Raw genomic sequence first — 22,321 nt, forward strand, 5'->3', positions numbered from 1 at the left:
CATTTGGGAGTGTTACCTGTGAGTCCTCTATTAGGATGTCCTTGATGGAGGGCTGACCCTGAGGCTCGCCGTAGTTCATCCTCACGTAGTGGACTTGGTAGCCTCGGATTTGACCGTGCTGCAGCTCAGGGGCTGGCGCTCGCCATTTCACCCTAATGGTTGAGGCGTTCACTGTCTCTGCGTCCACCCCTCGAGGAGGACCACTTGGAACTATAAATGCATTTTGGGATAGAGGTCAAGGGTCACTGATGATGGGCACTTAAACGTCAGCGCGGAAGTATTCTTTATAATTAAAAATAGATCGGGGGGAGAAAAAGACACTGAAAAACTGATGTAAAAATGCAGCCATCCAAAAAGTCTAAATTTTCAGTGATGTCTGGGGAAAAAAGGTCAAAATAGTAAAAAAAGAAAAAAAAGAAAGAACATGTGGGTGCTTGAGGAAAAACATGGAGAAAAAAGCAGTGACGGATAAGAAGCAAATGTAGAGAAAGATAAGAATGGCAGATAGAACGGGATTTGTCTCCACGGGCAGATAAACAGTGGCAGACAGTCAAAGAGAAAATACTGTTATCAAGAAAAAAAACTCTCTTGTGCTGCCAAGAACTACACTTTTCCCCCACAACACTGGAGTCAGTGTTATTGGTGGAACGCTGGGAGTATCAACCATTAGGTAGGAATAGTCAAAATATCTCTGAAAATATGACAAAATTAGGAAAACACATTGATGAAACGTGGCTAAAACACATTCAAAACAGCTGTTCAAGGTGTTAGGGATTTGGCAGGGCAGTTAGGAGTGAGGGAAGGCCAAGGTTCACCCAAAGTTATTGAGGAATATTTGTTATTCCAAGAAAGGGAAATCCACACATGAGGATTTGAGACCAAAAGGGCAAAAAGCAGTAAAAAGAGAGGAGTAAAAAAGCGGATTAAAAAAAACTAAAGCAGCATGTAAAAAAGAGTAGCTGCAGATGGAGTGGAAGCAGTAGCAAGGGAAGAGAAAAGTGACTTTTTCCAGTTTGGGTGGTTGGGAGGGATAAAATGGTAAAGGTTTTCAAAATTGTTCTGAAATGCATTGTTGAGTAAGTTAGCCACAGGTGCTTGGAGCTCATTAGTCGTGTTAGTGGGGTAGCGGTAGCCATTGCTAGCAGGGCGGAACATCCACAGACTTTTTGGAAACATACCATCTTCCTCGGTGCGGATAATCAGCTGTAAACTCTCGGGTCCGTCGCCGGCTTCCGTCTGCGCCCGCACTGTTATTCCGTACTCAGTCCATTTCTCCAGGTTTTCCAAGAGATACGGCGAACCTTCCGTAGGAATGCCGTCAATCCTTTTGGATGTTTTGTTGACCCCGGTAGTGGAGTACTGGATGGCGTATCCCGTAATGACGCCGTTCTGAAACTCCACAGGTGGTGGTGCCCAACTTACCAGGATGCTGGTAGAAGTGGGGCTGGTGCATGTTATGTCCTGGGGAGGTGCTGAAGGAACTGATTTGCCAGTTTGAGGAGGCAGAGTTGGTATTGTTTTGGATTAAGTGTGAGTTGTGTGTAAGTTGTTATTGGGGTGAGGTGGAGGAATGGGGATGGAATGGAGCAGACACAAGACAGAGAACAGAAGACAAAGAAACATAAAATGAAAACAAAACACTGGAGAACAGAAGCTATCAAGAAAAATGGCCCTCTGACTAGAAAGCAAGATGACTGAACAAAGATACTGAATGATGGGTGTCGACTTCTGTTTGACTGATGAAAAGAGAGTGAATGACTTCAAAAAGACGCAACACAAAATAGACTGACTAGAGCTTAGAACACACAAACATACCTGCCTGGGACTTACTTGTCCTACTCAAGTCTGAGTGCTTGATCCATGATGGAGATCACATCTCCAGCTACAAACTTCTGACTTTTTATTTTTATTTGTTCTACCCATGCTTAGACTGCATCTCTTACAGACCTCACCTTGATATCCCACAATAGAAATGACTTTACTATGTTATGCCAATCCAGAAAGATAGCCAGGTTTTGGAACTCATATTTGACTTTGATTTGCCAAAATATCAAACCTGAGGTCAATGTAAGTGATAATTCAGGTTGGGGCTATTTGTAACAATGCAAACAAAACATGCTTATGACAATGTGGAACATTTCTGACCCCTTTTAAAGTTATGCTTCTGTTGCACTTTTGACTGATTTTTTAAATTTAGGTTCATATCGAAGGTGTGTACAGTATCTATGCTCAGCCATTGGTAGCTGATTCAACTACAATTTTTGCATTGTTCAAATAAAGCCTGACTCTTTTCACACACCCCCATTCACACTGTACAATATGCAGCTGAACTTACGTGTCTGAGGTGTGTCAATGGAAATCTCGTTGGTATAAGCACCAATGCCATGTTTGCTACGGGCAGCCAGTTGGAAAGTGTAGGCTGAGAAAGGCTTGAGGTTCTTCAACAGGTACGAGGTTGTCGGCTCAAAGCTCACCTTCTTCTAAAGGGACAATGAAGGTATACAGGGATATTAACATCGGTCCCTCCTGATTTTGAAAATGTCAAAAGCCATAATTCAAATTCCATTGACCAACCAACAACCAAGTAACCCTTCCCATCTCCATTGCTCACCTCCTCTGTATCGTCTGCTCGTCGATAAACCAGTTCATATCCTGTGATCTGGTTGTCAGGGCCACCCTGGGGTGGAGCTACCCAGGACAACAGGATACTCGTCTCAGATTTGGCCTCTCCTTTGAACTCTGAAGGCTGGGAGGGGACTGAAGAGTTCAAGAACAAGATCATTATTGACTTATTTGTTTGATCTATAAAGGGTGACATATACTGGCGTCTTACCGCCAGTCTTGGCAATAATCTGCAGGTCCTCGGAAAGAGGACCATCTCCAACAGAGGTGAATGCCAACACTCTGATGTAATACGTCTTGTTAGGAGTTAAGCTCTGAATGGTGATAAAGTTGGCGCTCCGCACCATCTGCTTCTCCCACTGCATAGCACCCATACACAAGGCAAAGGATGAACACAATTGACACGGAGTCGGCAAGTCTTTCGACAAACGTTATGAACAAATACCTGGTTCACTGGCAGCGTGTTGTCTGAGGTGTAGTACACCCTGTAACCCACTACCTGCCCGTTGGGTTCCTCTGGCTCATCCCAGTGGATGATTGCCGTTGTGGTGCTCAGCATGCGACCTCTGACCTGCGAGCGAATAATAGTAAATACTTATCCTACTACCACTAATTCACTCATTTACTGCCATTGACGGCTATAGACGTCAAAGATCCATTTTAGCTGGGCTGGCAGAGAATGATCTGAAGTGAAGGTACAGGATATGCAAATGTGTCATGAAAACCATTTAAATACAGTGATGACGAGTGCCCTGACTCATGAGTTTGTTTGATTTTTTTTTGTTGTTGCCATGACTTGCGAGTAATGAGTTACTAGCGAGCTTCAGGTTTGCCACAGTTGAAAGTTGAAAACAAAGGGGCAATTTTGGTGAAAATGAAAGACTAATTAAAATAACGTGGCATGGAAACTTTAAAGACAAATTTATGGCTGCAGACAATAAAGCCTTTTTCACACTGCACTTACTCATTATGACACAGTTGCGCGGCAATGCCAATGACCGGTTGCCAGCATGCCCATATTTGGGTATGCGGACGTAGACGCCTTACCAGAAAGTAAGAACAGGGATTTGGCCACTGGTTTGAATTCACTTTGACAGGATGTATCTTTTATCGTTGCAAAAGGAAGCCCGGACTTTGCTAATTTTAAGATGGAGGAGGAAAACATGAACGACAGAGAAAACCAATGGCTCGGCAGGAACTTGGATAGTTTCATTAGTTGTAAATAAGGCAGCCAAAATAACACTAATGACTCTGCTAGCTCCTCTCCAATTGGAGGCGTTTGTCTGACGTTATGACACCGCTGCTCTTGAATAGAACATTTTCCAATTCAAGGTGCCTTGCAGCCGTGGCAGAAATCCTTTTGCCACACCGAGCCGCCCAGCAACGTTCCATTCCGTGGTCCCTGCCCCTCACCACATACATAATGAATGGGTTTGACGACAATGCCTTGCTAAATGCAGTGTGAAAAGGGCTTAAAGTATCCCACTGGCAATCCTCCAGTTGTTCAAGAATGTGAATCAAAAGTATTAAACCAGATTTCAACACCAATGTCGTCTTATTCGTTAATGACAACTATCCTTTTATCATAATTGAAGGAATGAATACATTTTTTGACCCAAGTCAAGATCTTAAGGACTGTTACAAGTACATACATTTTAACAAAGAACTGTGCACAAGAGAATCTCCGTAGTGAAAAAATTACTAAATTACAACCATTTGACATAAGATTATATTTTTGAACACGGCATTCTTACCTCTACGCCAAGATTACACACTTATTGCTAATAATATTGATATATTTATGATGCCTGACAAGTCACTTTGAACGTTCAACGTGTTGCAATTACTTGTCGGGGAGGTGAGGAGGGCGCCTGCTCTGCCGTGCGAGCCTCCACCACTTCGCTGGAGGGACCCTGGCCGATGGTGTTAACAGCTGCCACGCGGAAGTCATAATGAGAGTAAGGGCTCAGGCCACCCACACTGTAGCGAGTGGTGGCGATGCCATCAATCTCTTTATAGGGGTCCTCGGAGCCTTTGGAACGGTGCTGCAGCGAGAGAGAGAGAGAGAGAGGGCATCAAGATATAAGACATAATAACACGCGGGCATTAAACCAACACATGCTATGATTTATGACACGAAATGAGGGATGATCTGTGGATAGAGCGTTCGGTCACACAACATTACACAAATAAATGCCAGCAGGGGGATACTGGATTTTTTTTTTTTACAGTGTATTATTGTGTTTCCTTTTCATATACATATTCCGCTTTGCTTAAGCCAATCGATGCAGTAACAACTTGCACATGTTGGTGTGTTTGAGTGACTGTCACTTACTTGTATGATATAATAGGAGACAGGTTCAGGGTTGCCAGAATCCCAGGTGAGAGTGATGCTTGTTGCGGTTCGTTCAGTCACCACGGGTGTGCCAGGAGCCTTTGGGAGAGCTGAAGGAATTACAGCGTTAATGTTCATTCAATGCACTCGTCTTACACTAACAATTTTAACCCCTAAAAATATGGTTGATGTTTTAAATAATTATTACGTTCAAAATAATAGTATATTAATAAAATATCATTTTCTTCATTGTATTATTTATTTTTAGTTTTATTATTATTATGAACTTTCTTTGCTCATTGACTGGGACGATGGTTCTCAAAGTGTGGCGCAAATACCATTCCCAATACCATCACTGAATTAAACATTCAAACGGTGTATACTTTTATAGTGGTGCAATCTGTTTTTAAAAACCCAGTATAGTACATTTGTTAAGTAGAATTCAGTTTAGGGTTCGGTATCGTTATTGGGCTGATACCTGAGCTCATTTCAAGGTATCAATACTCACGCTGGTGGCCGATACTGTCTGCTTTATGGTCAGGGACTAGTAATTAAGAATTCGGTGTATAGAAAATTCTAATTCGTTTTATGCAATTTTAAGGGCAAATGCTATATTGGGATAGACTGTATAAGGCTTTTTGTTAAATTATCTGTATTTTTTTTTATTTATTTAATGTATCAAAAGTACTAGTGGTATCAGTACTTGTAATAGTATTGGTACCAAAAAATTGTGGTATCAAAAATCCCTAGTTCAGTTATATTTACCTTTGACGTACACAACATTCACTTTTACTCATATGTTTATATGTAATACATTTCATTTGAATCTTTATTTAAGTACAGTTTTTCATTTCCTCTAACTCAAGTTTATTTTCACGCCGTTCGTAATGTAATAGAGTATTTGCATATTTCGGCATATTTCATAACTACCTTTTAATGTTGGTCATCACGGTGGTATTTGGAGAGACAAATCTTTTTTTTTTAAGTGGTCCTTGTAAAATGTTTGAGACCTATTGGGCTAGGAGAAATCAAACAGATCTAATAATGCATTTGGGGTCCATTTCGACTCAAGTTAAAATGACCATACCCTATAAAATGCTAACCAAAACAAGTGGAGATCATTTTTATTCCTCATTTCACTCATTAATGAAATCCTATCTTACTTTCGAGAACCATTAAAATATTTCTCATGGATTTACTTTACTTGAGGCTTGTGTTTTCGATGGAAAAGTGTTGTTTAGATTGGCAGAAGAGGAAATGAAAATTGCGAATGAAAGACGTCTAAGAATATCAACTCTTGCCTCCACTCTTACTCGCTTCAGCTCTCTCTGCTCAACCAGAAGCTCCCTTTCTTTCCATTTCTTGCTAAACTCACCTTTCACAATAATCTGCGCCACAGCCTCGATAACGCCGAGTGTTGACATGGCAACGCAGGTGTAATTGTTGGACTGGCGCACGTCCGTCAGCTCCAGGACATTACGACCGATGGGCATATCATCCTCGGGGGTCAGGTCCTCCGCACCCAGCATCCACTTGACATAGGGCATTGGCGAGCCCACTGCCACGCAGGTGATGTTGACGTTGCCCCCCGGCATGATCTCGCTGTCCGCTGGAGGAATAGAGAACCGAGGGGGGACGCGGCGCACTGGACCGCGGAGCAATAAAAGCAGAAAGGCAGGAAAGGAAGTGCCATTAGACATTTATGAGCGTGTTGTTGAGTAAAGTGCAGCACAATAGGGATCTGCGCATGTGTTTTCAGGGTGCCACGTGCTTTCAAATGAAATTTCGTGGCAATCAGAAAAGACAGCAAACATTCCAACAGGAAGGTAAGTCACCACTTGGGCGCATGTGATATGGAAATGTTTTATTCATGGTGTTAGCACAGGGAAATAAATATTTTATGCAGGAAAATCCAAATGATACCCACAAAAAAACAAAAACAAAGCACAGCAAAATGCACGTACACTCAGGGGGGGGGGGGGGGGGGGTTGGACTGCACAGCACATAAACCAGGCTGAAAACACCAACACAAATGGTATCTTAATCGACCAAATGAAACACTCAATACTGAGATTCAATAGAGTCACATTGTCTTCACGGTACCAACCTTCTCGGAGCTCTGCCGAGGGAGTAAGGACAGAGCGGGGGCGGCGAGTGGAAGAGGAGGAGGAGGGGGGTAAAGAGAGGAAAATGGCCGATATCAGAGAAGAGACAGGGAGAGAAAACACGTTAGACAGAGGAGCGTGGCAACAGACGAGAGGGGAAGCAGGAAAAAAACTGAAGCTGTGGAGGGCCAGTGTGTCGGTGAAAGCCCGTCACAGCCCGTCAAACACTCACTTGAATTTGCCACAATATTTTTGTGAGCCTGCAAGTACTAGACACACATCACTGACTCTCTTGTTTGTGCATATATTGTAGATATATCTGTTAGTCTGGGACATTAATGGGTTTAAAATTGCACATCTAGTTGTGTGTGTGTGTGTGTGTGTGTGTGGTTCTAATTCCCCGGGGTAAGCAACAATCAGGCTCTTTAAAGGTTGCCTATTTTTTATTTTTTTAAGTTGGTTGGGGTGGCAACAGAGCAAAAGGCCTCCGGATTTAAAATGTCTTCAAGACTAACATTGGTCGGGCGTGTGTGAGAATGCGTGCTCTTAAAGTGCCCAAAGAGGTAAGGCGCCTGTCAGATTTTGGCTAGAGACACGAAAAGTCTTAACCAGACGATGATTTGTTTTCTCTCGGAGGTCTAAAGGCTAAGAAGGGAGGGCAGAGAGATTAATAGCCTCAGTAAAAACACTCAGGCCTGCGTTAACTGTGTGGAAAGACGACCCTTGTTTTGGAAGCCTTCTCTTTAATGGCTTGGAAGTGAAATAAGTTCAATGATATTGCGCTGTGTATAATATTGTACGATAAAATGTGTAATCTGATTAACACACATTCCTGGAAATAACATAAAAAACTATACTTCCATGTACATCATTCATACAGTCTCGGTTGCATATATCTTTATAGTCTGTATTGGTATCTAATACGACATGTGCATGAATCAGTGCCAAATCAGAATTTTCGGATTTGAGTCAGAAAAGATCAGAAAATAAGCGAATAAATGAGGCTTTGTAAAACACTTTGGACACTGTATGGTGTATAGATAAAGTGCTACATAAGTGCACTTGATTTACCATTTTGATCACATCGGAGTTTTAATTTTTTGTTGAATATTTCTTCATGCCACAGACATATCTTCTGTCGGGCTCATGTCCGTCCCAAATCCCTCGATCTTTCTTCAAACTACTCTAAATGATCGTGGCAGATGACCCAATCACTCAACAAGTCCTCCAACAATAACAACCATATTGGTCGTTTTACCATGCACCAAAATACGACCAAGTGTTACGTATTGTAGTTTAGCAACCTCTATCGGCCATGTTAAATAGCGAATAAATACAAAACTGAGACTCGTCTGGTCAAAAGACTAACGACTATCTTACTGAGCTAACAGTCCAGTAATGAGCTTAGTGTTTATTTTTAGTGTTGACAACTTGACATGTATGTCAATCCGCCGTCACGGACAATGGTCGGGGTTAGGATGAGGCTTTCAGTGATGTTGTACGGTACACATTACGTCTTTACATGGGACACTAATGGTTGAGATTAGGAAAAGGCACAGTGAAGTTGTAGACAGTTGGAAAACTTGTAGTCAACACGAAAACAATCACTGGACGAACAGCTCCGTCAGATAAACACTCGTCTTCCGACCAGACGGACCGGGTTCAAGTCTCACTTTAGCATTTTTGCGCTATTTAACATGGCGGATAGAGGTCGCTAAACGAAAATACGTAACACTTGGTCGTAATTTGGCACCTTTTCAAAACGACCTACGTGGTCATATTTATTGAGAGACTGTCTTTAATCATTCTGTCAAAGGTAAAGTAAGATTGGAGTTTTTGCTCAAGTGAGGACCTGCTGGGTCTCCTTAATATATAAGGAGTGTTTTTCTTGACATGCTCTATATGAAAGTGCCATTATATTTGCATTTTGGTACTTTATAGATAATACACACATTTATCCAATTTTCAAATTGGTACTTCAGTGCCCTTCAAGCTCTCCTCTTACCTCGGACGTAGAGATTGGCTGGTGTGGAATAGCGAGTTCCATCGCTGTTGGTGGCAACACACTCATACTTGCCCTGGTCTGACTCTTCGCTCATTTCAATCTGCAGCGCACCTGGATGCCGGAATGATGAAATGAAAATATACAGAGAGGAGGACAGAAACATTAGTCATTAAACACATCATAATCTCATACAGAACATTTATTATTATAAAGGACAAATGAGTTTGAATATCAGCAAAAAGTGAACTCGGTGGAGACGAGGGCTAAAAAAAAAAAGAGCCCGTTAAAGTGTGACACATTTCTGTCACTGTCTGCAAAAATCTCCTCAAAACAAAGGTCAGCATCCTGATTTAGAAATGGGAGGGAAACAAAAAGTCCATAAGAGGGAATATGGTTCTTCATGCAAGACAGAAATAAATAAGCCACGCAATCAACATGTTGAGAAATCCAGTCACAAATAGCCTTTTGAAAACGGTCTGAAAATTGAGTTGCAGTTAAATCACTTTTCAAAAGCATTGCCATGGCAATAACACAACCCTGACTTTTTCGAATCCACCAATGGGATCAGGAGTGTGATGTCATTAAATACACACCCAATAAAAGAGGTAAATAAATCAACTGACCTTTGTTAAGGCCAACAGATAAAAAAATTAAAAATAAAACGACATACGCAAAGCCTTTGGAAGGGGGCCGATGCTTTCTCACTCCCTGAAAATAGAAAAACTGTCAAAAAAGTCAACCCGAGGTTTTTATTTTGATGGTATTGGAAGGCAAAAAAGCGCCCATAAAAACTTTATCAAAAAAGTGGTTGTTTGGGGCTTTTTTATCAGTAATGAGAGAGAAGAGAGAAAGCAATGGTTGGGGGGAAAAAACAAACGCATGAAGAAACGTGTGTATGTGTGTGTGTGTGTGTGTGTGTGCGAGCACACTAATGTCTGAAAGTGTGTCTTTGCCATCTGGACCTTTTGGGTTCAGCGAATAACAGCTGGGAGGGAAAACAAAACTGGGACGTTTGATTGGGTAAATATAGACAAGGTAGAACGAAAGGGGGCGGGGTCAAGCTTAGGGCAAGACCACCCCCCCCGAAAAAAGAGAAATAAATCAGGTCACCACCCCCCCCCCCCCCCAAAAAAAGACTACGAAAACGTGATCATTGTCACCTAAAACACACCATGCTTTAGATTGACGTAGGGTCAATGTTAGACGCTAATTGATATTAAAGTGATGGGTACAAAAGAGGGATCACTCGATGATGATTAAGGAAGCAATGGAATTATGTTAACGAGTGTGGGGCTGACATGGCAAAATGAACAGATGACCAGATAATGAAAAGATGAGAAGAGGGAAGGTGATTAAAAGTCATAGTATAATGAATTGCTCGCTCAATTCCAATCCCCCCCTCCTCTTGCTCCTCTTCCCACTGCAGATGCGAAGCAGCCGGATGAGCGGTCGGTTACCGCTACGGCAACGCACATACACTCATCCTCAGCTGCTTCCTACACTGGTGCAAGGGGAAGCAGAGGGTTGGAATGGAATCAGGCCACTGTGTCACGTTGGTCCTCCCAGCAGTCTTACCTCGTATGGGCGTGCCACCTGAGTGGGCAATGAATGCACGAGATTAGAGAGGGAGAAGAAGAAGAAAATGTTAGTGCCACAGAAAGGGGAAAGGGGCAAGGGAGGGGATACTGACAGAACTGGGGGTGTAACTTGGAAAGAAGAACCAAATTAGAGAGAAAACTAAGATAGAGCTGAAAATTTTAAACTCAAGACAGAATAAGCTTAAAGAGACAGATTGTAGAAAGACAGAGTGACAGAGCTATAAGGAGATGGGTTATTGAGTGGACTTCATTGATCTTCAGCAAGGAAGTAGAGATGGCTGCACTCAGTCTCTAAGACTCTGATTACATTTTGTGCTCAGTATTAATAGGGATGTAACGATAACGGCAATATCGTGATATCGAGATATTAAAATTGCCACAATATCGTCGTCGTCGTGTCACAATAATAAAAGCATCAAAAAGGCGATGTTGCATTTAATTTGTGCGCCCTCTTGTGGTTAGTTTATTAGTACAGTTAAATTTTAATTAGGCATGTTTTGGTCACTGCGGTAGTTATCATATCGTGGATTCGTGATATTTATCGGATCGTGATGTTTGGATATTGTTACATCCCTAGCATTAAGCTACATGTGGATTAAAATCAGTAATGCTTTGAGTAAATGTGTCCTTTTGCGTTTTGTTTTGTTTTGTTTGTGGGCGGGAGAAACATCCAACCACCAACACTTTTCCAATAATATGCACACGATGTACCATCGGGCAAATAATGTTTCCGGAGTGACCACAAAAGGTTTTGACATTCAAGACATTTACAAAGATCTGAAACTTCAGCTGTAAATGTCAAGCTGATGCTCCACGGAATCAGAGCGCAAGCTTGCAGACCAGAATTCACTGCAGCCAGCTTAGACAAGTGAAATAAGTTAAGAATAAAAAAAAAAGAAAAAGATTAAGATTTCAAAACTTGCTAAATTTGTTGCTAGTTGATGGATGTTTTGTGTTAAATTCAGCCCCAAAAAGCAAATACATTTTAAATGAATCAATCATATAAAACTGAGTGAATATTTACAATGCCCTATCTAATAAACTTGGGGCGCTAATGAGCAAACCGTCAGGCTCCCTGTTTTGTCTTTCTCTGTTGGTCATTGTTATTTTTCATGTTTCATGGACAGGTTGTGACTATGGTGACAAATCCCTTGTGTGTTTTTGGCCAATAAAGATGACTATGATTCTGATTCTCAAACGACAACAGTGAGTCTACTGGCATAAGTAGCTATGCTGTACGCTACCCTCATTTCATATGTTTATTTTTCACAACATGGTACCTTCTCCTCATTGGCCAGGATTTGAAGATACTGCTCATTAATCAGACCGCATAGATGACGTGATTTGTCAGCTTAAAATTATTTGCGGATACATGGCTTGAAATGACAAAAAAAAACTTTGTATGCTAACATTAGCTTACCCTGTCACGATGCTTTAGCTCTAAATGGTGGATATTATGCTCCACAGTCTCTATTTCTTGCTGCTCTCGGTCTTAAATAAAACGTTTCTCCTTACATGGCCAACTGCCACATCACAAGAAGTAAAAAATGGTGTTTGTTAACATGTTGTCTTTCAATGTCCTGGTTTTCAGTTTGCCGCCATACTATTTCTAATCGGAAAACTGACACTCAAAACAACAGATGAAGCGTTGAGCTTGTACTACGGTATAGGAAAGAGGCAAGAGGCAATTGACTTACAGTAACTAAAGCCCTGTTTTGACCAAGCATCGCTGTTTTTTTTTTTAAGTATGTATGCTACCAAGACTACATTTTCTTTGACAAAAGTTGTAGAGCCTACCAGTTGCAGTGCTTTAGTGCCGTACACACTACAAGTCTGTCTGATGGCTGTCAGAAAATAGAAAGAAGGTACTATTTAAAAAATAATAATACAGTCAATCCCATTTTGCCTCTTAGAATGATTTCATTGGCATGGCATCACATGGCACAAGAAAGCATATGCTCAGCTACCACTGCACTTAATGGTTTTCATTAGATTGTTTTATATTGGCCTAGAAATGTGTTTTTATTACTAATGTTCAATGTAAATAGGACTTTTGTACTGTGTTAACATAGGTTGATGACTGAATTACGGCATGTTCAAACCTATACTTTAAAAATGGGCTTGTGTCAATGCTAAGCAAAACTCAGAGGACCTCCTTATGTCCCACCCTAGTAGTAGTGGAAGCAACTACAACAATTTGGGCTATGCAGTTGGCTGTAAAACACGGTAAAACACAAGCCAGATCAAGTTTTATCAATCTTTTTGCGGAAAAGTGGCTCAACAACTATTTTTCTGTAGTTTACTTCAAATTGAGAATTCAAAAAGCAGTGGCAGTTCTAAAACACATCAAAGTAGGATGTATTGTAAGTATCCTTGAGCCCACATAATTCTGAGATTTGATTGGTAGCGCTGACATATTAACTAATATATATATATATATATAGGCCAGTTTTTTTTCTTTCTTTACCTATTGAATTTTGCACTGGTATAGAAAACCAGTGGTAACAAGGTTAGCTATATACAGGCTACACTGTACAGTTACTGTCTAGAAGTCTGAAATTGAGTAGCCATTGATTTTCTTACAGTGGCTCCGTTCAAGGCCTACCCAACAGACATCTAAAGTTGATGACTTATTGACTGGTAACTCTATAAGGTGGAGCGAAGGGAAAGTAAGTAGGTGAGTGAATGACAGAGTGAGTGAGGGAAGGAATAATTAAATAAGTGAAGGATTGGAAAAAGTAAATTGGCAAGTGTGAGGAGAGAGTTTTTATAATTCCCTGGGTGTGGAAAGGCTGCAGGTGCACAGGTGAAGGTGAGGCCAACTACATGTATGTCTAGGGCGACAGCAATATGTCTGTATGTGTGTTACAGTTATGAATGCACATTGATGTGTGTCTATGCATATCACTTTGTGTATTCTGTGTTTCGTTTTTATGCTTGTCTGTGCCCAGTGTAGCTGTTAGTACGGTGCATGCCATGCGTTTTAATAACGCCTTAATGTTGTAAAGGTGAGCAGCAGTAGGAAGAGCAGCAACATTAGTGAAAGGTATAAAGAAGAGTGGACAGTGAGGGTGTGGACCTCGGGACAAAAGCACTTACCAAAGGACTCTGTGGTTAAAAAGATACAAAGAGAAAAGAAACAGCATAGACATGGCATTACAATCGGTCCATTGATGACACAGCTTGACAAACACTGGAACTCCCATCCCCAAAAGTCAAATAGAAAAGTCTATTTATTATCTATGACATGAAACATTATGCTTATTTATGAATTAATTAAAAAGATAGAGAAATCTGCCAGATATGTTTTATTCACGTAGCTTTGCAATTATTTAAAAAATTACATTTGATAATTTTGTACAATAAAAGTTATAAGGGGACTCTGAGCAAGGACGTTGGGTTGAGCCAGCTAGTTAAACAAGCAGGTATAGAAGCAAAGAGGGTTTTTTTTTTTAATTCACAAAGAAGCAAAAAGTTGGGAGACAGATCACAAGAAAGGGTTTTGTGTCCAGTTGATCCCTGGAAGTAAGTAGCAGGAAGGGACTGAGAAGACTTATTGAGGGTTAACACACTACTGTGGCTATTAATTGTGAGGCCATTTTTGTTTTTGAATTCCACAAATTATCACAATAACGTCACTCTGATTTTCTCTGAAAAAAGGACAAAGAGTTATTTTATCAATTTGATTAGTCACAGCAGTGAGATTGCTTGTAAGAGGCAATTCCCTTAAAACACGCCACCATTACCTGGGTTAATATTTTGAAGTTTGTCAAAAGAATAAATTGTACAGACAAACCTTATAGCTACGTTAGTCAAATAAACCGCGTCGTAATGGTGATTTGCGCAGGAAGGCCTCAGAGTGTTTGGAGTAAAGCGGAGAAAGTTGGGAGTTTTCTCTTTAAAAGTCCAAGGCAACTCATAGCAGCGGCAGCGGCGGCAGCAGCAGCAGCACAGAGGGACAGCAGAAGAACACGGCCAGTAATCACGCCGGGAAGTGTATAAAACAGCAATCGGGGCAAGGTTCACAAAAGGCCAACAGAAATATAAACAGGATTGGGGAATATCGAAGCTCTTGAGGTGGAACTAAATGTGGGATTTAAGGAAGGGACAAGAGCTACAGGACTCAGTCATTGGTTACCTGAGCGCAGCTGCTTGATTCGTCCATTGTTATTGGATGTGTTGACTGGCAGGAAATCCTTGAACCAAGTAATTTCTGGGTCAGGGTTTCCGCTCGCTGCGCAGAGCATGGTGGCGGTCCGAGAGCGTTCTACCACTTTCAGCTGGGGACCCATATCAATGGTGGGGAACCCCGAAGGCAGCTGGTCCTCTGTTAGGATTAGAGACAAGTGTCAGAACAGAGGTGCATGGTGTTTCACCTGTTTATATAAGCCCACAGAGCGTCCACATGTATTAGGATTAAAAAGCATTGCATCACATGCAGCATAAAGCAGGATCAAATGTAGATGGAGATATTATGGCTTCATCCTTAGGGAAATTTCACACACAGTTGTGCGGGGGATTGTCCTCACATGATGACATCATATTGTTATGCTTGCTCTTAAATTTATTACAGCTCAATGAGGTATTCCCTTAATTACCAGCATTCCCATGATTTGTAATTCAAACTAATGGATAGCAGAGTAGCACTGGGGCACACATTCTCAAAAGAAAGAAAAAGAGAGTATGTAGTGGTAAATTTTTTTATCAGTCCATCAAGTAAGATAATGTATGGTGCGGTTAAAACAAACAAAAATATTCAGATCATGACATTATAGCATATAAAGATTACAGTACTTTTGAATAATAATAATAATAATAATAATAACATTAGTACAGTTTTTCTTAATACTCAATGTATAGTGCGGAAGGTTTCATAGCAAGGTAACATGCTAAATAGGTCAAATAGGGGACATTCAGTACAACCTCAGGCACTCCACATTATGCACAGCTAAGACTTTCAAAAGAAAAAGTAGTTTTGCCGTCATGCTCTCTTGGGTGTGTTATTGTTCCAGTTATCCAAGTTAATTTTTTTAAATCAAACTCAAAATGTCAAATTATCCCATAAATTATTGCATCAACTACTCTATGGATTTTGTGTGTGTGTGTGTGTGTGTGTTTTTTTAATGGCGTCTTACGGAAACCTCAGACATTTGATATATGGTACAGCCCATCATACATCATTCTATAATGATGAATCAACTTTTCTGAGTAATCATTGTAATAAAAAAAAGATTAGATTAGATTAGTCAAAGACAGGTGGAGTATATGTATGGAGCATAGCTAAACTATGCTAAGCTAAGCTATAGCTAGGTTTCCTTTTGAGCCAATTATTCTTTTGTTCCGTAACACGTTTTGTTCAACGCTCACTTTAAAAAGTAGAAATGTCAGTCGAGTGGACATTCTCAAGTTGCTTACGATACTGTACATGTGCCATTAAAGTTAATTGTTCAACAATACAGTCAACAGCAGCGCTAATGAAACCAACGTGTATATTTTGGCCTGTGTTCTATGCAAATAAAGTGTGGATGTATCATCATGTATCTAATATATCCCCTGGTGGGTTTAATTAAGTAAACAGACTGATGAGTCATCCATGACAAAAACAGACAAGGAAAAATACTTTGTGGTTCTGTGTGTGTTCGACCTCCTCCTCATATAAAAGAAGAAGAAAAAAAATCCAGTATCCCTTGTGATCACTTTCAACCACACCGAGCCTCATTAACGGGAAATTCTAGCACTGAACCTCGCCAAGGAGATGCTAATTTTGGTACTAACCCATCGAACTGTAGCCAGCGGGTCGTGAGACAGAAGCTTTGAAAGCACATATGTGTGTGGCCTTTTAACAGCTCCGGTTTCAATCAATCATAACACCGACAAGTGGAAACATGGACATCATAAACCAAAGCGAACAAGATGAGGTGTTTGGGTGATGGCCAGCACGGGCGAGCGAGTGGGTGGATAGAAAACAGCTGCATTTGCACCAAAAAAAAATAAAATAAAAAATGAAATTGAATAGCGAGACAAAGGAAGGAAATCAGGGCCAAAAAAAGAAAGTAGTAAATAACAGACAGACACGAAGGGAGAAGAAGCACAAGGGAGGGAAGGCGGCATAACAATCGTGATTCTCCTCGCTTTCATTATGCAAACACTTACTTCAAAGAAAGCCCCTCATCGGCAGCTATAATGCATTCTATTTCATCTACCTGGGGTGGGACGCTGTGCTGAATGGCAAGGATGCATGCTTAAAAAAAAGATGCTCCCTGTCACAATCATGTGTTGCCGTAGGTAGCTACCAATCTTTAAAAAACACACTTGTTTGGACGAAAAGGTTTCATTAATTTGAATGTCAACAAGTGTGACATTATAAAGCAGTTTTCAATGTGACCATTTGACCTCATTTTAAATACAGAAATACAAGGTTTTGAGAATGTGCTGTTTTCATTTAGCAAAATAATAGTTTAGTGGCAGTCAATTTCTGTCCTTACTTGTGACATAAAATGCAGGGATAAATATTGGACTACGGTTCGGTTAATCTCGATACCTCTGTAGGTCTGACAACTGTTTTTGACACATTTTTGGTGCGGAAAATATAAAAATTATCTCAGTTTTTCTCTATTATGTCAGGTTTTTGAGCTATAGGAGCCCCATTTTCTTTAAAAAATCTGAAATAAAGGTGTACACTATGTATGTAAACAAAACACTAAGATGGAATTGTTACAAGCTTTGAAAACAAAAAACAACTAAAAACGAAATAAAACGATTTCGAACTCACAGTGGTATACCTACGGTTACCAGGCTGAGAAAAGCCAGCACTAATCCTTTTAATTTCTACTATGCTGGCTTTTCCATTATTGGTAGTGCTGACCTATTGGGAGCTGTTTCCCCCACACTGTAACACTGCAACTCAAATGTGACTGCACAAACAAGTTGCCATGTAGCTGTAGATGAGTCCAATTGTATAATCGGTGCTATGGTTTGTGTCTGGTTAGTTTTGTTGTTTTCTGTCATACGTGTTTTGTTTGGTTTAGATTTAATTTGGTTTTAGCTGTCATGTCTCTCTGTTGTCAGTGTGCTGATCAGTTTTAAAATCGCTGCATGGGCTCCCCGTGTGCTTCAGGATTGATTTTAAGGTGCTTCTATTAGTTTTTAAATGTCTTAATGGTCTTGGACCATCTTATTTATCTGAACTGCTTTTACCGCATCACCCCTCGCGGCTCCTAAGGTCCTCTGAGAGCGGCTTTTTAACTGTTCCACGGGTGAGGACCAAACACACGGTAAGGCAGCATTTAGCCACTATCGTCCTCACCTATGAAATAGCCTGCTGGAGGGCATCAGGTCCGCAGAGACTATTGATGTTTTTAACAGGAGACTCGCCTTTTTAGTTTGGCATTTGAATAATCTTTAAAAAACAATTTTTTTTTACCCCTTTTATTTCTTTCTTTATTTTTAATCATATTGTATTTTAGCTTTGTTTTTGCCTTTTATTATAACTGTTTTCTTTTAGCATTTAACTGTTTTTATTTGGTTGTTTTTAGCTCCAGTGTTTCCTCATGGGGGAGCCTCGGCACTGGGAGGGATGGCTGTCTTCGTCCTGGGGGGCCCTTGGCCCCGGGGGACTGTGGCGCGCTTCACTCTGTGTGGGGCGGGTCAATCTGGGCCAGGGGTATCTGGGATGACATTGCTCCCTGTGGTGGTTGGCAGTCATCCCTCTCAGTGTGGATGAGCTCCTCCTGGGTGCCTTTCCTCACGGGGTTTTTCTGTGCCCCGCCATGTTGTAGTTTGTGTGTGTGTGTGTTTGTATCCCTCTCTCAACTCTTGAGTGTGGATTTGCTCTTCCTGGGTGCCTTTCCTCACGGGGTTTTTCTGTGCCCCGCCATGTACTGTTTGCGTGTGGTTGTGGGTTTGAGCATGGAGATGCTGGTGGGAGGGGTGGGTTATCTTTTTATTGTACTATGGATGTTTTAATTGTTCAGCACCTTGAGTTGCATTTTAATGTATGAAAGGTGCTATATAAATAAAGTTTGATTGATTTATTTGTGCATCCCGGTCCCCTATTGTCTTCCAATCAGCACCCTCTGCCCCTTGTGTCATGTCCATTTGTTTGTCATTGTCTCATTAGTTTGCTCCTATTGAGTTCCCTCCTTCCCTGCACTCTTTGTTGGATTATTCGTTTGCATTCCAGAGTCTCTGTCATTCGTCCTGTCCATGTCCTGGTTAGCCTTATATGTTTTATTTGTTACTTTGTATCTCCTTTTGGTCTTTTGTCAGTGTTCCTAGTTCCTTGTTTGCCTTTTGGTTTTTCCTTTGGAAATAAATCCCTTTTTATTGAAATCCTGCAAGATGGCCTCACCTCCCTGAATCCTGCATTTGGGTCCTCACAACACCCCGATCCTAAGAATCTGATTTTTTTTTTGTATTATCACCGGTTTGTTGACTTGCATATTATAAATTGTCTTTCTCAGCTCCATTAAACACTGATACTGAAGAACAAAAGTTTTTAAGCGGTTTCCGTTCGGTTGTAAAAACTCTTACTAGACCTTAATCCGGTAAATCCTAACAATATCTTGTGGAATGTCACTGCAAAGAACAGTCAAAATGTTAAAAGGTCTTTCATTTGGCTATCTCTGTTTAGGCAAGTAGTCATTTGATCGATTTTTAGTCACTTTCAGGCGCTCCAACAGTATTTGCCCAACCCACCAAAAAAGCTAAGGTTTTGTCTCTAGATCAGAGGTGGGCAAACTCGGTCCTCGAGGGCCGGAGTCCTATCAACAGGATCGTTATCAGGGTTATGCAGAGCTTGCTGATGAGCTGATCATATATCAGCTGTGTTGGAGAAGGGAAACATCCAAAACCTGCAAGACTCCGGCCCTCGAGGACCGAATGTGCCCACCCTGTGCTCTAGATGAAGATCAACGTCTCCTATAACAGTTATTTTAGCTTTGTTTGAAAAAAATGTCCTACATAAGGACAAGTGAGGACATTTGCACATGTATAACATAAGCTATTTGTCATCCATCATCGGGACAAGTGTAAAGCAACACCAAAGTGTTTTCAGGGTAACGCTGCTGCTCCTTGAGGTCAGAGCAGACGAGTAACCCAACGCTCCCGTGTTGACGAAGCCTCCCACTGTTTCATTTGGATGTGCTCCCACTTGAGTGTTTCCACTGAGCGTAGTCCAGATAATTTCACAGCTCAAAGACAAAGCCAGTCTCAGAGTCATGGGAACTGCCTCGCAAACTGCTGCATCTGCTTTATAGCAGATCCAAAATGAATTGTGTGCACATTTGCTCACTAGATTTGTCAACTGTAAATGTGAAAGACCGCGTTTCTGGGAACAAAAGCATCAGCAGGCCCAAGTGTAATACGTTTTCCTGTCTGCCTTCCCTATTCATGACACACTAAACAGTATGTGGGTTGACACAACAAAATAAAGGCCTGATTATTATATTACATGGCATTAGGTTTGACAACTTTCAACTGCAACATTTCATAATGTTGAATCTGTCTTTGACATTTTAGCACACCCACGGGATTGAAAGATTTTTAGGACTACTGAATATACAATACAATTTGCAAAGGTCATTATTATATATACAAGAAGAAATACTTTACAACCACAGTCTTTAGGACACAGCTGTTATATGAAACCTACATTTATATTTCTTTAATTTTGACCGACCATGAACTGTCATTTCGTAGGAAACAAGAGCCTTCAAATATTTTCGTAAGAATAGAACATATCTAAGAAACCTTTGTGAATAGAAACCTTGGCTAGTGGATAACTAAATAGCAATATTACTTGGCAGCTGTATATTCTTACCTCTGTACCAGGTTAAAAAAAAAAACTGGTTGAGTTGTGTCAGAATGAAAGAGTGGTTAAGACTTCTGATTCATATAGCCTTGAAGAAAACACTGCATAAAAGAGTCAGGATAAGAAAGCTCGACGCGCTGAGAGAAAACTCGACATACTGACAAAAGTGTCACTCAGTAATCTCTTTATGTCAGAATAAAGGCCTATATGACAAAATAAGAGTGACTAATACCATAGCAACTGCATAACAACTGACAGCATCATCATCATCATCATCATCATCATACGGGACACAGAAATTGCATAGCAACTGCAAAATAAGAGTGACTAAAACAGAACCATCACAACTGCATAGCAACTGACAACATCATCACCACAACGGACAAACATAGCATAAACATGAACTAACCCAAAATAACAGCTTCACAGGTATGAAGATATGCTGGCATGAATTTGAAGCTGTTTTATGAGTCCCCTTATTCATTAAATTTTTATATAATGGCCCTGCGCTTGGTTGGCGACTAGTTTGGATTGTATCTCACTTCTTGCCCAACGTCAGTCAGGGTAGGTCCCAGTATACGTCTTCACTACTGCACATAAGCGGTTTAGGAAACTGAAGCAGGTTAAGAAATGCTTTTAAAATGTAATTTCAGTAATATAAATAAGACCAGTAACAGAACAGTAAAAATAAATAAATGTTAAAATTTTTGTGATCTATTTTTTTTTATATTACCGTACATTTAAGATATTTTTGAAAGAACACGCAGACTGGATGAATAAATCCTCTAGTAAGTGAGTGAGTGCTCTCCACTTCATTTGCCAATCACAGCCATTACGGAAGGCCAAGACTTCTCCTGGACTGGTTGTAATCCTCAGTAATTAAGCCGGCTGACCTTAGCATCACATCCCTCCTGTCACACACTTTGTCGCTGGACAGAGGCGGAGGGGACACATGACTGACACATCTGCGCTTGTGTGTACGTGCGAGTGTGGGTGTGCACAATCGAACTGACGTTCTGGACTGACAGTCTTTTAGGTGCTATTAGCAGCTCCCTTGTGACCTCTTCCAAAACAATGAGCAAAAAAACAACAGCTACTCAGTAATGACGAAAGAAACTGATCCTAACATAAAGAACAACAATCTTAGACTGAGGATGAATGCGTGCGCTTGTGGCCGTGTGTACACGTGCATGAGCGGTGACTACATGCTTTGGATGAAGATTGGATAAGAGGAGGAGACGGGTTCCTGTCAAGGCAGACAAGAAAAACAAAAATAGAGACAGCAACGACTCTGCAACGGCGCATACAGATGTGCATGCGCCAGTGATCACACATACACACACAAGGCATGTGACGATGGCTCAGAAGATGCAAAGAGCCAGCTGATGTGAAGAATTTAGACGTATGGAAGAGCATGTGGAGCGAGAGATGAGAGTGAGAAAGAGTAAAGCAAGGTAAGAACAGTTCAAATAAAAAAACAACACAATGTAGACTGTGTGTGTAAAGTACTACAGAAAGACAAGAGAGAGATGAGAGGATGGAAACAATAGAGCGCTCGTCCTTCCCCCCCACACAAGCGTGGACTATAAAGGCAGCCGGTGTGATTATCCACACTTGAGCGGCTTCACTCGCTAAGACACTCTTGAGCTTCCAACTACCGGTGCATAATGTTCTCCTAATGGACTCCACTAACACTAACATCACCATCTGCATTAATGGACTGCTGCTAACACTAACAAAAGCGTGTAGTGCAGCGGACACAGCCTTTACACGTATTGACTTCTAAAGAGACCCCTCCTTCTGAGCTTTCGGCTTTGTCAGCATTAATATTTCTAATTTGCAATC

The 22,321-nt window shown here is 40.9% G+C and overlaps 1 protein-coding gene across 27 annotated transcripts in view; it reads right to left on the minus strand.

Moving 5' to 3' along the window:
• LOC147169749 (receptor-type tyrosine-protein phosphatase delta-like) overlaps positions 1–22,321 on the minus strand; it is a 192,452-nt gene that overhangs the window by 36,632 nt on the left and 133,499 nt on the right. For 5 of the 27 annotated variants that reach the window (XM_086082813.1, XM_086082811.1, XM_086082808.1 and 2 more), the window contains 14 exons: positions 14,804–14,992; positions 13,765–13,773; positions 10,643–10,660; positions 9,068–9,178; positions 7,065–7,076; positions 6,333–6,602; positions 4,958–5,067; positions 4,470–4,667; positions 3,068–3,193; positions 2,834–2,981; positions 2,612–2,757; positions 2,336–2,480; positions 1,179–1,481; positions 17–210 (listed from right to left, as the gene is read on the minus strand). In XM_086082813.1, the coding sequence (XP_085938939.1) occupies positions 17–210; positions 1,179–1,481; positions 2,336–2,480; positions 2,612–2,757; positions 2,834–2,981; positions 3,068–3,193; positions 4,470–4,667; positions 4,958–5,067; positions 6,333–6,602; positions 7,065–7,076; positions 9,068–9,178; positions 10,643–10,660; positions 13,765–13,773; positions 14,804–14,992 (1,979 nt within the window). Of the gene's footprint in view, positions 1–16; positions 211–1,178; positions 1,482–2,335; positions 2,481–2,611; positions 2,758–2,833; positions 2,982–3,067; positions 3,194–4,469; positions 4,668–4,957; positions 5,068–6,332; positions 6,603–7,064; positions 7,077–9,067; positions 9,179–9,737; positions 10,125–10,642; positions 10,661–13,764; positions 13,774–14,803; positions 14,993–22,321 lie in introns of those variants that run through there. The other 22 variants (XM_086082824.1, XM_086082805.1, XM_086082828.1 and 19 more) reach the window with 14 other exon arrangements.

The sequence above is a fragment of the Leptonotus elevatus genome, chromosome 8 (genome assembly GCF_054856555.1).
Source record: "Leptonotus elevatus isolate MCC_2025b chromosome 8, RoL_Lele_1.0, whole genome shotgun sequence".
Lineage (NCBI taxonomy): Eukaryota > Metazoa > Chordata > Actinopteri > Syngnathiformes > Syngnathidae > Leptonotus > Leptonotus elevatus.